The 16,098-nt window shown below is 36.8% G+C and overlaps 1 protein-coding gene across 5 annotated transcripts in view; it reads left to right on the top strand.

The window, feature by feature from the left end:
* The window catches only part of WAC (WW domain containing adaptor with coiled-coil), a 63,547-nt gene that overhangs the window by 20,540 nt on the left and 26,909 nt on the right, over nucleotides 1-16,098 (top strand). For all 5 annotated transcript variants that reach the window (XM_037385595.1, XM_037385597.1, XM_037385593.1 and 2 more), the window contains 4 exons: nucleotides 5,352-5,458; nucleotides 6,245-6,360; nucleotides 6,900-7,012; nucleotides 8,475-8,783. In XM_037385595.1, coding sequence (XP_037241492.1) covers nucleotides 5,352-5,458; nucleotides 6,245-6,360; nucleotides 6,900-7,012; nucleotides 8,475-8,783 — 645 coding nt within the window. The remainder of the gene's footprint in view (nucleotides 1-5,351; nucleotides 5,459-6,244; nucleotides 6,361-6,899; nucleotides 7,013-8,474; nucleotides 8,784-16,098) is intronic.

Below are 16,098 nucleotides of genomic sequence, written 5' to 3'. Positions count from 1 at the left end.
ACTACCATAAACTAAATCGCTGATAAATTTTCTCTGTTAAGAAATAATTAGTGTCTGTCAGTTGAGCAGTATTTGTTCTGTTGAGGAAGATGAGGTTCTAATACTGTCTCTAGCTTAATGAATTTGATTGCATATTAGCTAAGAGTTGGAACATGGAGGCATAGAACAGTATGTATGGTGTTGAAACAAGTGGAATGAACTTCCTTGCTTTGCTGCTTCTCTCATTGTTTCTTTCCATACCCCTGGTTTCTGGGCACCGAAGGCAGTCCTACAGCCCTTCTTGAATCCCTGTTCCCTCTGGAGGGAGCGAAGGGGTAGACTGCCTTTGAGTTCCAGTTACAGCACTCTTTATTGCTAGGGAGAATTTTTTATGTTTCCTGCCCAGCTGGTGAGCATTTCTAAACTTCCCTTTATATTATCTGACACTTTATATTACGGACAAAAGGAAAGTTAGGATATTAACGAGGTATTTATCTGACTGAAAAGGAATCAGAAATGCTCTTATCTATGTTGGGCTGTATAAAGTTAACTATTGTATAGTGCAGTACTGTAGTGCTGCAACTACTGTAATTTTACTGTTTGTGCCTCGGTAGAGTCTTGTGTGTGAGTGGAGGTTGTGTGAACTTGTTTACTGTCTAATTTCACAGTGTACATTTGTTTAAAGATATCCCCCCCCCCCCCCCCCGTTTACTGATCTGGATGTTTATGATACTGTATAACGTTATGAGTAAAAAAGAGTTATAATTAGTCTGACACTTGGATGCCAGAGGATAGTGTGAAATGTACAGTGATGTATTTGACTCTAATGTATGTTAGCTGGTTACAAATGGATGCTGTAGGTGCTAGTAAGGAAAGAGTTTCTGCTTGTTCTTGAAAGACAGCAGTGGATAAGGGAGGGAGATCATTTGCTTTATTAGAGCAGTCTGATCCTTAGCTAACTCAGAATTCCAACTTAATTTCACAGAATTGAAGTGGTGTTAACGGAGACATTAATTAAATGTGATAATTACTAGAGAAAGCTGACTATGCTATAAAATGGAATATTCTTATTTCACTCTGTTACGTTTGTTTTCCAAGTCCAGAGTAGTGTTGAACCCTTGTTGCAGTTCAAACTGCCTTGGATTCAGCAGTTGGGATCTGGAAACCACTTACAAAAACGTTAAATTGAGTCTTGGTGTGGCAGAATCTCAAATCTGTAGTAGGCATTAAGTCACTGCCTGGTTTTTGAATAGGTTCCCAGAACCAATTGCTTTTTGTGCTTCTGGCAGATTTTAATGCATTAGTGAGGAAGATGTGATTTTTGTTTGAAAAACTTGAAGATAGTTATGATAATTTAACCTTCGCTCTGACCTGTCCTGTGACCTGTTCATCACTAGAGATAGTGTTATTGAAGACTTGCTCATATGGTTGCACCACTAGAGTTTTATGTAACTGCAGTGCTGGTGCCCTTCTTGGCCATCTTCCAGTTAGGAATAGCTGTTTCCAGATTTAACTGCTTCCAAAATAATGATTAAGCTGAGGAAAGTCACAGTGATGGTGCAGTAAACTTTTCCATGGGAAGTTCTGTAACTGAACTGGAGGATTTATAACAACAGTGTGAATTTCCCTGTGGTGCATCAAAGATGTGTATTTATAATTGCTAACTCTGAAGGTATGCTAATAAGCATTTTAAAAACAAGTCTTTTTTCCCTCTTTCTTGAAGAAAGTGGGACTAGTGAGGAAAGTCTAACCATAAGAGGAAGGCTGAGAAGTGCTGTAAGGGAACGTTTTGAGGGACAGCAGCGTGCTGTCTACCTTATCACTCCTGTTTCTAGGCTGTGGTTTAATCCTAGTGATCCTGTTCTCGTGATGTACTTCGCCAGGCAGGCAACTGGAAGACACAGAGCTGGTGCGAGTCACAGCCACCTTCAAATGGCTCAGGAGTTAGGCTTTGCTAATGGTGAAAGCTAGTGTACGAGTAAGGGGAACCCCACTTCTTTTAGAGGTAGACCTCCACTTGTGAATTGCTCTCTATGGCCTTTTAAAGATCATTAGCAACTTTACCTGGCAACCTGAGCTGGCAGTGCTTGCTTGTCTGGGTTGTCGGAATGTCTAGGGGACTGCTATGCTAATATGTACTTTTTTACACTGAGGCAGCAAGATTTTAGTTGTGGTTGATTTGGTGATACAGTTTTGGTGGTTGCGTATGGTCTTTAAGACCTTAACTTGTGTGAAGTGCATAAAACTCTTGTTCTCCCAAGTATCATCTGCTTTGGTCTTGGAAGCTTCCCAACAGCAAAAATCAGTTTGTTGGCCCTTTTGTATGCTTGTTCCTTGAAGTTTGGGTACTGATCCAAACGTAAAGCAGTATTATGCATAAAATAAAATGGAGGTATGGGAGTGAACCTACACCTGTAATTAGGCTGTGTAATTGTCCTAGACACCATTGGGTACGTATTTATGTTTGGCCCTTGTAAAAGCCCCCGTAGCTTGTCCTGGCAACCCGAGGCAATCAGTATTGCTGGAGTAGCCATGATCCATTTTTATGCAGCTGAGGCCGGCCCAGGTAGGGCAGGATCCCAGACTCGAGGTGAACCCACGGGTGTACAGCCGGGAGTTCTGCTAGAGGGGCCGCAGCTCAGTGCAGAGAGGCCCAGGGGCTCTGTATGAAGAAGGGGCCGCATGGGCGTTTCTGCTATCGGGGCCAGCTGTAGGTGGGTGTGACTGCTGCAGCAGCTCTGATACCCGAGGTGTTCTGTGGCTCAGTACTGGGCCTGGGAACCAGGGCAGCCAGGGAACAGTGTGAAATGGTGGGGGGATGCTGCTGAGCTGTTAGACCACGTGGGGCTGAAAGTCTGTGCAGTGAGTTTGAGGGCATTGTTTATAGATTGGACAGAACTGGCTTTAAAGGTTTTTGTTGATTTAATGCGTACATTGTTTGCTTCTTAACATGTTTGGAAAATGTGTGTTACATTAGATTCATTGTGGTAGTGTATTTAGACCACTATAATATTTAAAAATCACCAACTACATCTCCAGTATGCTGAACAAAGTGTGGTGTTACTGCATCCATGGTATGGGATTACAGGAAATGAACTACATTGGTCTTTTCTGAAGTTTTGAAGTGACTAATATCAAACTTTTTGAACAAGTCACCTGGTAAACGTTTGTCTTGTTTTTTCCTTTAAAAAAGGAGATGAATTTACCTCATAATAGAAATGAACTAATATGTCTGCATTAAGCAACCTACAGAAACCCATGAAGAATTTTTAATGGTTTTATCTGAAGAGTTTGGGAAGGGTATAGTAAATAAATAAAGACTTAATGGAATGATTAATATGAAAATACTAACCCAACTATCTCACTGCATAATCAGTGTCTGAAAAAAAATAAGACTGTTGATGTGACTGATGGAGGAGTACTGTCTTGTAATTGTAATATACTTCTTGTATACATTTAGGGGAATTAGATGTGCCCGTTTTTATAGATGTACATTAAAGTCTAAATTCTGGAGTTTTCTAATTTATATAACGTGTTAAAGTCACATCATTCACTAGAAGCTCAATTTTTTGTTGGTATTCATGTGTCACAAACATGTGATGGTGTGACTATTGCTTTGACAAGCTTAAGTTACTCCCCCCTCCCCCCGCCCCAGTAAGTAATTCCACTATTCCACCTGGCTCTGAGCATGCAAGATACTTGTAGTGTAGGACTAATTGTCCAGCTGTCCAGCCCTTGGACGGCTGCATTTGAGGACAAGTCTTTTTCCTTTGTTTTACCTCCAGATCTTCAAAGAGAATGACATACAGTTTTAGCCAAAATAGTGTAGGAAAAGGTTCAGAGTTACTGATGGTTCAGGTTGCAGTAACTCATGTGTTTGCAAATCAGTCTTTAACCTTTGTAGGCTACTAAACAGATTAGTCATGGTGTACTACTTTGCTTTTGTGATGGACTGTTTTTCTAACCTGCAGGGTTAGAGGCAGGGAGGAAGAATTTTGAAACAGTAATTTTGTCATCTCTTGTACAGTCAGAAGGATCAGAAGATAGAATTTGCATTGTAATCTCTCTCATTCTGTACCATGGTATATTATTTAGCCATGTTCTACATGTGTAGCTCTCGAAAGACTTTAAAAAAGACCACCAAAAGTATTTGTTTTAATGGCTCCATTGACTCCCACCTCTCAGTCCACTAACAGTGAACTGTTCTGTGTTGTAGTTGCCTTAAGATGCAGTCTTTGCCATTTGCGAAGCACTTTGACTTCATATTTAGATATGACCACTATATAACATATAAAGCTAGTGGTGCCTAGTGTATTATTTCTGGGTATTTAGAAACTTCTCAGTAGGCAGAGGGAAAATAAAGGCAGGGAGAGTATTGTGTTTAACGTATCTAGGTTTTTCCCTGAAATGTGTAAGAAACTTTTTTTTTTTTTTTTTTCCAGTTTGGTGTGATTTATGTGAACATTTAAAACTTAGAAAGTGGAAATCATATAATGAGGAATGGAAGTTTTTTTACTTTCTTAGAAATTTTTGAGGAATGGGAGGCCCTAAGAGCAGGAAATTAAAATAAGGTTGCAAGGGGTTTAATGGATGGCCTTGATTAATTGTAATTAAAACTGTTCAGCTGTAATTGGTGACTTGAGCTTAGGCACAGATGTAGATGTAAAAGGTGTTGAGAGTTATCTCTCTTCCCATTCCCCAGCTGTTCTTTTATGTTGAAGTGTTTTCATGGTAAGGAAGAAAACTGGATTACCTTGAGAAGCAGTTGTTAGGGAGGCCAGAAGTGGCAGTTTGGGAAATGCTTCTTTTGGTATTGTAGATGTCAGTACCTATATTGCAGGGACTGAAGTGCAGGGAAATTAATCTTTGTGCATAAACAGAAATAGTTACCTAGAACCAGTTACAAGTAGTCTCAAAAGGGTTAAGAAAACAGTGTTGCTCCAGTGAACTTAAAACATGATTTTTTGTATCTAACTGTGTAGGCTGTTGATACATCTAATAAAACTTTCTGACTTAATGCTGAGGAGAAAAATGTCCTTAATTGCTGAATTGACATGTTAGGACTCCTCCAACCCTCAAAAATTATAAAGGCTACTTGTTTGTTTGTAGTGGAATGAAGTTTGATAGTAAGACTAGTGAAGGAACATACTACATTAGTGTAACTAGAAGGGGAAAGTGAGCTCTGCACTGTCTGAAAAAGAAATACACATATGGTCTCCTGAAATACTTCTGCATGAACTATGCTCTGGTCCAGGCTGTGGGCAGTGTGCCTTCTACCTTCCCCTCTCCTTTTCCTTTCCACTTCCTTAGAATGCAGATGGTTGATTTCTTTGAAAATATACATGTTGAACAGTCTTTCTTTTTTCCTTTAGGGACCAGTTACTCTCCACAAGAAAATTCACATAACCACAGTGCTCTTCATAGTTCAAATTCACATTCTTCTAATCCCAGCAATAATCCAAGCAAAACTTCTGATGCAGTGAGTATTTGTGATTAGGATTCATCTCTGTGTCACCCCATTCATACACACTGAATTTTCATCATTTTGTCTAAAACAGGCAGCATGTTCATTAACTGCTTCGTTGAGTTTTCCAGTATCAGTCTTTATTTTGTAAACACTCTGTAAACCCAAGGAGCAGTTGTTATATGTTGTAAAACTATTCTAATTGATAATCATTAGAGCTTTGAGGTACCTGTCTTGAATTTTTAAACACCTGATTATTTAAATGCAGTAAATACTGAGAAAAATATTTTCCATGAACTTTGTTGGTAAATCTAGAGAAGACATTATGATCATTATGATTTTACTTATTTAAGGCACATTACACATTGTGAATTTTAGTCATTTTATTATCCAGGTTTTAGTAGTTAGGGTGGTGACTGTTAAAAATTGCACTGAAAACAGGATAGCTAAATTTTTGAAGTATACAAAACTTTGAAGAGATAAGTTTTGAGGATGTTCTAAGGTGCAGGAAACTAATGTTATCAATATTGGTATTATCGTATCCCACTAAACATGCTATTAGATGTTGTTTCAGGGTTTATGGCAATAAAACAGGAAGCTGTTGCAGAATGCAACAGAAGTATAGTGGTCACATCTTTTAAACTATCAAAATGAAACAGTCGTTTAGAGGCAGTGTAAATGGAAAGCAGTAATGTGGTGCATGTGAGGATGCCATATAGTTTTTTAAATGGTGGAAGCTTTTAAATTTGGACAAATGACTACTTGAGAGTTTTAATATACAACACTCTTTGTATTTTAAAGGCTTATGATTCTGCGGACGATTGGTCTGAACACATCAGCTCTTCAGGCAAAAAATACTACTACAACTGCCGAACAGAAGTTTCACAATGGGAAAAACCAAAAGAGTGGCTGGAAAGGTACTTGTGTGTGTCTGTTCATTGTATAAAGAAGAAATTTTCTTAAACTCATTTAAGAGCAGTTGAGCTTATCTAATAGATTACCGCTCTAAAAAGTTGCGGTCCAAATCTACTGTGCTCCTACCCTTACCATGACTTCTGGCACCTATTTTATCCCTTGGTGATCCAGAATGGGAAGAGGAAGTATAGTTGGTTTGGGTTTTTTGGGTTTGTGGGTTGTTTTTTTTTTTTGGTGAGGTGGAGTGATTTGGTTTCATTTGTTCTGTTTTAGGGATTTTTTTATTTTTGTCTGGTTTGTGTTTGGTTGGTTTGGTTTTTTTCCTTTTGTTCGTTTTTGCAATGTTAGCTGAACTGGTACATTGGGGGCTTCAGCAAGCACTAGTGTAAAGAACCTGTGGCTGGAGTTTGCCAGTGCCAGCTGTAGCAGCAAGCTCTTCAGATAGTTCAAAACATGTCATGTAACTTCATCCATAGAAAGTGTTGTGTTATGTTATTAGATGATGCAAGTTCTTATTTAACTTGTGTTTTCTTTTCTTCAGAGAGCAGAGACAAAAAGAAGCAAGCAAAATGTCAGTTAACAGTTTTCCAAAAGATAGGGATTACAGAAGAGAGGTGATGCAGGCGACAGCTGCCAGTGGGTTTGCTGGTGGAAGTATGTAGTTTTTTTTTTTACAGTAATATATTCTTGCCTGTTTGTATCACTGTTTTCTTTTCCAAACTTAAAAAAAAAAATAAAATCTCTTTCCTTAGCTGTTTTTCTCACCTTGTTATATAAAAAAAGCCAAAGTGGATAGCATAGACAGCTCTCCCAAATGTTTCTTAAAATAACTTTGAGCCTTTAATAGTACAACACTTGTTTAATGCTGTTCATAGTGGTTCTCCTTTTTGTAGCTTTTACTGCCCAGCTTAGTTATCTTTATAAGTAGTTACTGAAACAACTTGCACAGTTTATAGTTGGACTGTTGTGATCATTGAAACCTGTCCATGTCACATTCTGAGCTTAAAAATAGAGATACAGATCTCTTCTAAAACCTTGATTTCACATCCAAAAATAATAAGCCAATTTAATGGATTATGCTACTGGGGTTTTCAGAGGTTTGTGTACATTATTGAAAGCATATTTTTACCATGCCAGTACTCTTAGCAAAACCTTTCCTGGACTATGAATTTCTGTTACTTGGAAATTTTGTTCCTGATACCTAGCTTTAATCTTTGTCAGTTTTTTCTGGGAAATGGTTGTGCTGTGAGATGCTTTCTGTATGCTGATGTACTTTGGGTAAATTTGTAGCATGCTTCTCAGGATAGTTTAAAAGTAGAAGCCAAAGTATTTACCTTCGCCTACCCCTTGATTGGAACTTGACAAGGCAGAGATGTATAAAGGGCTGTTCTGTGTATGCTGAAACATACTGCATATGCTAAAACATACTGTATGCTACAATAAGATAGAAATGCATTTTGCAGTAACTATTTGTTTTGTGACAGGTGAAAATCTAGTAATCAATAAAAAGAATTACTCTGTATTTGCTTGGTATGTCCCCTGTGTAGCATATTTTAAAGTCTGTGATTGTGTGACAAATGCAGATTAGTCACTCGTTTACTATATAGTTTTACTGAATTAATTCAACTGACAGTAAACTCTTTGTAGTAGTACTCAAGTGACTTGAAGAGGAATCTTCGAAGGCTAGAATTTGAAACCATTACATTATACTCTGTGTTCAGGATTTTCAATGAATGAAAGAAAAATGGCACAAATTATCTCTTCACGCTAAATGTAAGATGGAAATAATAGATTTTGATTTAGATTTTTTAGGAAACTTCAAAAGTTCACTTGACTGTAACACTCATTATAAAGCAGCCTTTCATCAAAACACAGTGCTTAACCGGAGCTCTAAATCAAGCAAAGGTCAGAGAAAATGCATTTTGTCAGTGAGTAGAATTAAATTTTGCATTTTTTGATGCTGATCTACTTGAGGCTTTTTTAATCATAAGAAGTTCAATCAGCTCTAGTTGTTGATATGCATCTGTATTAATCGGTGTCACCGCAATCTTAGACAAGTTTCTAATTTAATGTTTTTTTCATTCATGCAACGTTACTCGGGGAATCCTGAAAAAAGTGGAAGACAAGCATTCCAGCGACACCAGTAGTATGCTCCCACAGAATATTTTATCTCAAACAAGCAGGCACAATGACAGAGACTACAGACTGCCAAGAGCAGAGACTCACAGTAGTTCTACTCCAGTACAGCATCCCATCAAACCAGTGGTTCATCCAACTGCTACCCCAAGCACTGTTCCTCCTAGTCCGTTTTCTCTACAATCTGATCACCAGCCAAAGAAATCCTTTGATGCTAATGGAGCATCTACTTTATCAAAACTGCCTACATCCACATCTTCCATCCCTGCACAGAAAACAGAGAGAAAAGGTATGTCTGATGAAATTCCTTCTAGTATTTAAGATGATGCATTGCATTTGCATTGCTTGTTCAAAGTATATTAGTTCTAGAATTTAAAGATATTTTTCTTGTTGACTGTGTGTGTAGAACCTGATTACTGTTTGATGTGTTTATTTTCCCTTAAACCATGTCTGCTATATCTTACACAACTTCAAATTGACACTGCAGTATTTACTGTTTACTTGCTTATTCTGCAAATTGTCATTTCAAATGATAATTTGTAAGATGTATTTTAGTAGGACATGTTTAAATTTAAATTTAAATCCCTCATGTTATTTTGGATCTTTGCCATTATTTGAGTTCTTAACATAGTTACACCATTTGAAAGTCATTTTGGACCATTATGTTTTATGAACTGCTGTTACTGTTTGGAATACCAGTGTCGAACTTCCAATAAACACAAGTGCAATTCTTACAGAAAGCAACACAATTTTCTACATGTCTGTAACACCTGCTTTTCTGTTTTGATCTATGTCTTGTGATGTACTGGATCTTCAGTTCTAAAGCTGCTGGAAGTTTGTATTTCTGTATAATACGTACCAGAAACATTTAAAGTCATCAAGTGAAGATCAGGACTTTACTGTGCATTGTTTGTGACCCTTCAAAAATCTATATTTTAGTTGGATTTACTGCGTTATTAGGGAAGAAGAGCTCAGGAAGATTGTGAGAATGGAGATGTGTGTTATTAGTAATAGTGTGATACTTGGGTATAGTTGAGTTCTTACGAGTGTAACATTGTGTAAGAAAATTCTATTTTGGGCACTTTGGGAGGAGAAAAAGTAATTTTTGATAAACATGTCTGGGTTTAATTTTAAATATTGCATAATTAGTATCACACTGAATTCTTTTTTGAAAGATGGCTTGTTGCCGTGTTGATATTGGGAAGTCTGTGTAGTTACAGAAGAGTAGTGCAGTGCTAAAAAGAAGACCAAAAAAGACTCTTGTCTGACATTGGTCTTATACTCTGTTTGCTTCCCTGCTTCTGGTTTTTATTCAAGAATTCCAGCTTTTACACAGGGATAAGTGCACCTGACCATCCAAAATAGTTAAACAGTAGCATACATTGACAAATACTGCAGCGTAATAAAATTGTGCATGTGAAGATATTTTGTATATTTTTCTTGAGACTTTGTGCAATTTTATATGACCTGGTATGTGAATGTTGACTGTAAGCTACAGAGGAACAGAAGATTTTCAGCAATCCTTTTTCTTTTCAACACAGTAAAGGAAGAGGTATGGTTTACTGGTTTGTGCTTGGCTTTTGAACCAAATACCATAGTTCCCTGCTTCAGTTCAACCTCTGTTTTGATTGCAGTTTGATGCACTTTTAAACATGACAGTGCAAAGCATCCATGTCAGTGTTTTCTCCTTTAGCGTATCCTCTATATTTTCATTACTGTCTTTAAAATATACTCAAAAAGAAAACCCCTGTTATTACTCATTTCTGGCATTGATTCCGATTTGGTCTGTGATCAGACTTCAAACTGAATATTCTTTCCCTGCTTTACCGCACACCTTTATTAGTTGCTTCCAGTTAAATTGAGCAACTGGATCTTACTCTAATTGAAGGCATTTCCCGTTGTGACAACCGCTACAAATGTTGAGTTCTACTTTTTCTTATATATGACATTTGACAACATACGACTGGGTACAAGTAGTGAAAATGATTGCACAGGGTGGTCTTGACACTGTAAATCTTGCTTTAGAATCTGTGTTACCATGGATGGTTCCATGTTAAATAATCACTTAATTTCTGTATCCTATGTAGTTGGGTTTTTTATTTTATATTAGTTAAATGGATAGATTCTCTGTAATGCTCATGCCTTGACGTGTTTCACAACGCTTCACTGTGAGCAAATGTAATACTTCACTGAGCTTCAGACAGGGTGGATTACAGAAAGTTAGTAAGTAATTAAAGAATCAGAATAGATGAATATCAGTCTTGAAATACATATTGGAGAAAATGTGACTTCTCACATGTTACTTGAATTTACCTCTTTTCTTACAGAAACAGAAAAATTCAGTACAGCTTATATTGTGATAAGAAATAATTCAAAGAGTATATTCAGTCATCTTACCTTTTTCTTTTTTTGTGAATGTTGGACTTCCTTACTGTTTTAAAGAAATTTGATCAGTAAAATTTCTGTAGCATTTTACATATTTAGATTTAAAAGAAGAGAGGAAGCAGTGCTGTACATTGGGCTGTTTTTGGGTAGTTTGCTTCTGTTACTCGTTCTCCCAGAGGTGACTCTGAACCTGTAGTACTATAGGTATGCAGTTTTTAAAGTATTTGTTTGTAGCTGTTACATAAAATGGAAAAAAAAAAAAAGTCATGAGATACTCAGTTTAAACAGTCTTTTAACGGTATCTTTGTAGAATTGGAAAATAGTTTGAAAGGTTTATTTTTGCACTAGTGAAGCAGAGAGCCTTTGGTCTTGTTCTGTTCACTAGCAGTGCCATCCCACTTATAAAAAGAGGTAAAGCTGTATTTTTCGCTTATAAAAAAATAGCTTGGTCCAAATGACTGAATATGTGCAGTAGTCCTTGCCTAAATGAGTTCGTGCTTCTTGTCAGTGTGTGGCTGGTAGCCTTATGCCAGCATGTATGTATCACCGTTTTAATAGTTCTGTTCTTAGTGTGTATTTTTTAATGCACTAATAGTTATGAACAACAAAACAACAAAAAAACACAAAAACCAACAACACTTTTCAGCTCAATCTCTTTTGCTGCAGGGGTATGTTGTAGTCCCACAAGGAGATTGAATAAAATCCCTGGCTGAACTATAGCTCAGCTGTTAGCAGTAGTCCTCTGCCCTCAATGGCTGGCAGTAGTGGAGAGTTCCTGGGGAACTATTTGACCTCTACCCCATGGTTTGAATGTTCCAGTCAGAATCTGCTGCTTCTGTTTGTGCTCACTGTGAGTGCTTTATGCAGGTAAAGTGTGGGGTTGCTTTTCCTACTTTTTGGCTGCTTTATCTGTAGGGCACGTCACATTTTCCTATTTCTAATTCAGTTACTGAATGAAATGTTGTATTGTCCATTTCTTAAGTGTGTCTGTCTGTAGGATACTTCTTCTCACACCTCTCCTCCAGGTTGCATCAGGGAGCGCTTCTGTTTCTAGTGCAGCAATACTCTTTTAACATTTTTCTGGAGAGAACTGGGCAAGCTGGCCAGTGCAGTGTTGGGTGGGTTGTGGCCCTGATGCTGGCGGGTTAAAGTAATTGGTCAGTGGCAGCTGAGCTTCTTCCTCTTCCTTTTTCTTACCCCTGCGGTTTTCTTGTAACAGTTGCTGGTCTTTAGCAGTCAGTTATTAACATTGCTCCTGGTGTCATTGCAGCCTCTTTGGCTGAGTTTTGCAGTTTTAAGTGTATTAGTCAATTCATACAGTGGTTAGGAAAAATTACACTAGCAAAACTGTTAGAGGTTTCCTCCAGTACTTTATACTTGTTTGAGCATTGCTATTACTCTTATTTTGGCAGCAGAGGCAAAATACAAAACTTGAGTTTTAAGACTGGAGTAATTCAGATGAGAAAAATATGGATTTTTTTTATTATTTTAGATAATTTAGGCGTGTTTGAGAACCTAGCAACTATTGTTGCCATAGTTTCATTTGGGCAAATGTGTTTACAAAATGTATTGCTTTTAAATATTCGTATGTTTTTGTGTGGCTTAAGGTCCTTAATAGATCAGAACTGAACTAGGTAAAAAAGGTGAATGTGATTATCACTGCTTAGAGAACTTAGTTGGTAGAATATACACTTAATCACAGACTAATGTGTTATGACTCTTAATCATCAGCAGTAAGTCAAGCAGTTCAGTTAGCTGTTCTAGGTGGTAGTTGTTCAATCAGTGTAGCAGAGGTGAGGTTTATGGGGTAATTGAATTTCTGAATATTTTGTAATGCAATTTTCCTCCCACAGAGAGCACACTGAGAACACATGCACGAGTTGCTATCATAGCAAAGATACAGCTCAAGCTCGCAATAGAATGATTGGTTAATATTGTAGTGTTGAATCTGAAGGACTTTGACTGCATTGGTTCTGTTTTAAACGACATAAAAAAATTACATCAGTAGTAAAAGCTATTGGAACACTCAAGGGGGGTCACACTGATAATTCAGGAATTAGCCAGTCAACAGTAGTGAGTAATTTCTGTGTCATTAAAAAAAAAATCTTTGTTGAAATAAATCAGCTATCCATATGTGCAGCAGAATAAGAGCAAGCTATGTATAGCAGTATTTTAAAGCTGCTTGTTTTATAGGGAGTACTAGTATGTTACAGTCATGAGAAGGACTGTGGAGGAAGCTAATGCACAAAAAATACATTTCCTCTTTTTGTTTCTTCTTTTTCCCCACTCGCTTCTCTGTTAGGCTAACATGCCTGAATAATTTGGCACACTGTGCAAGAAGGGAGTGAGCAAGTGCTAGGATCAGGTACTTAAAGGATGCCAGCAGATAAAATGGGGTGACCAAGACAGAAGAGATGTGCCGGAGTGGTGCCAAGCTCTTTGTTGAAACAGAGTAGCTGAACAGACAAAAGACTTAGTTTTTTGCTGCCCTGTATTAAGTCCAGTCTGAATAACTTTATTTTAACTGTAATATGCAAGGCTGAGAATTTCCTTTCAGAATGACATTCACTAGTGGAATCAGCTGTTTGCTTAGGAGTAAAGGTTTTTGTCATAAAGGGGCAGAGATCGGTGACAGCAAGATTCAGCAACACATTAGTATACTACCTCAAACTGAGAAGCTAAGCATTTGCATTCTTCTGTCTAGGTTGTAATTGAAGAGCACTGTGGCACAGCTGCTGAAGAATACTTGAAATATTTTTTTCTGCAAGGATTATTTGGCCTTGTTATTAAAAAATCCACACTGCTTAGAAATACGGAGTGTAGTGTTTCCATTCTGAATTGAATGATGTTTCTGGGGCAAGCAATAGCCTCCAGTTCGCTTCAGTTCAAATACCTCTTGGGGAAACCTGCAACAAAGATGCTCCTTTGTCATACAAGTTCTTGTCATAGAGAATACTGACTGATAACTTGGACTTCTTTTTGTCCAAAAGATGTGATAGCAGGTCACACGCAGAAAGCTCTTTCCTAATCATTGTGGTCTTCAAAAGTTATTTTAATTACAGAAAGTTTTTTTCCTGCTACATTTTAATGTAAAACCAATTAATAGTTCTCCACATGTAGCTGTTTTTGTTTGCCATCGGATTACATTGTTTTCCTTTCCCCTTTTTTTTGGATGCCTTTATTTCTTGCTCTTTTTTTTTTTTTTATATATCATTAAAGTTGATGGTCCAGAAACTTGTTTAGTTCTATATTATAGTTCTGTATTTAGGCTGCATCTAATTAGCATGTTTACATGATTGTCAGAAAGTGCACTGTATTGTCATATTGTTGCAAGGGGGTGAATGGATTTGGTGTTAGAAGTTTTCTTAAAAACTGCAGAAATGGAAGCTTTAATGTGCTTATTAGCTTATCATGGAAAAACTAGTGCACAGTCATATTTTTAAAATGATAACAAATTTAAAGAATAATGGATTTATTTATTCAGAGGAAGAGCTAAAATGTAAATTCAATTAAAAGTTTTTAACAGTTCAAAAGATTGCAGCAGACTATGTTCTGCTTTTGGGTTTATATTATTATTATTACTACTACTACTACTAAAGTTTTCCTTGGGACTTTCATGATAATAGCTGAAGTCTTATGTAAGGGTGAAGAGTCTTTTGCATAGCATTTGTATGGAAATTGGTGTTGATGATAAAGAGGCTGCAGAGTTGCCCAGCCCAACAGAAGAAGGCAACTTCAGTCACCATCTAAGACTTCTGCAGGCTTTGCAGCGTAGTTAATCTTTTCTTTAAGAATATTTTTTTTATATGAGATACAGACCAGATTGGCAGTTTCTGTTTGTAAAATTCTCGTTGAAGGTTCAGAATTAGTCTTGAGTGATGTATTAATGGTTCAGGTTAGGTTTATGAATGACTGTTGTGTAATCCAAAGCCTTACTCTGCAATAATATTGTAGATAGCTTGTTAATAAACATGAACTTTAATGGTGACACAGGTGTAGAGTCCGGTGTATCAGAGCTGTAAAACTAAAGGACTTAGATTTGTGAAGAAATCAGTATGCTGTGTTTCATGTTGACTGTTTTTCATGATGGTTGAGGCTTCAAATGCATTTAGAAATTACAGGACTCTGTAATTCTAAGCATATTTTTTTAAAATTCCTAGTTAATTTTTCAACTTTTTCAATTCAAAAGGAAGTAGTATTAAAATGTTGAAAAGTAAACTTAACTATGTGGCAAAACATGCAATAAAACAGGTCAGAAAAGGGAAATTAAGGAATAAAAGGGCAGAGTGAGAGGTTTCTGCTTCTGTTTGTGGGAAAAAGCAGGGGAAATGCACACACACTCCAGTGAGTGGCATCTGAGGATTTTTGTGAAACAGACATTTCATCTTAAGGAGTTTTGGCTAGTTCTGTTAACTTTAAAGGTGCAACTTGAGAGTTCTGTATAGAGTCATAAATTAAACCAGTTTAAAACCTTTGTAATTGTATTACACAAAAATGGATATGTAAATATTTAGAGGTTTTGTTTTATCGGCAGTATTTCTTGGATTTATTTCTGTGAAATCAAGTGTCCAGTCTGGAAGCCATGGAATAAGATAGTTTGGTTTAAAATTAAAGTAATTAAAGTTATGAGTATACAGAGCTAATCTCTATCTGCATTTTTTAACATGTTTGTTTTCATCACAAAGGATTTTCCATTTGTAGACAAGAAAATATCCATTCAGGCTACTTACTACAAAAAAGAAATACTTGTATTTCCACAAATATTTTTTACATTTTGGGGGGGCAGAAATCGGTTTATACCCTTTATTTCACTACAAATAATTTAAATTACTTAGTTTGTGAAATGCAGTGATGCTCTGAGCATTCATTGTACTCTCTATCCTCTGTGATATTAAATAACAGTTACAATACAGTGTATACGTAGATAGTCGTGATCATAGAGATGTGTTTTTTCATAACTTTTGGACTGTTGGTTTTGTAATGTTAATAGTTTCAAAAGATTAGAGTGTTAGTGTTGGACGCCATCCTTTTTTCACCTAATTTTCTCTAGGTGTTTAATCTGTGTGACTGTACATAAAATACCTTTCATGGATATATTTTAATACATACTTAAAATACGTGCAATAGTACAGCCATAGAACAGTGTCCTCATATTGTCTAAAAGTAGTAACTGGACTGTGTTGTGTCGGTGTGATGCAGTTTGCATTTTTTGCAGAGAA

This window comes from Falco rusticolus, chromosome 4 (genome assembly GCF_015220075.1).
Source record: "Falco rusticolus isolate bFalRus1 chromosome 4, bFalRus1.pri, whole genome shotgun sequence".
Lineage (NCBI taxonomy): Eukaryota > Metazoa > Chordata > Aves > Falconiformes > Falconidae > Falco > Falco rusticolus.
The sequence above is the reverse complement of the archived record's forward strand: the minus strand, read 5'-3'. Positions and strand labels throughout refer to the sequence as shown.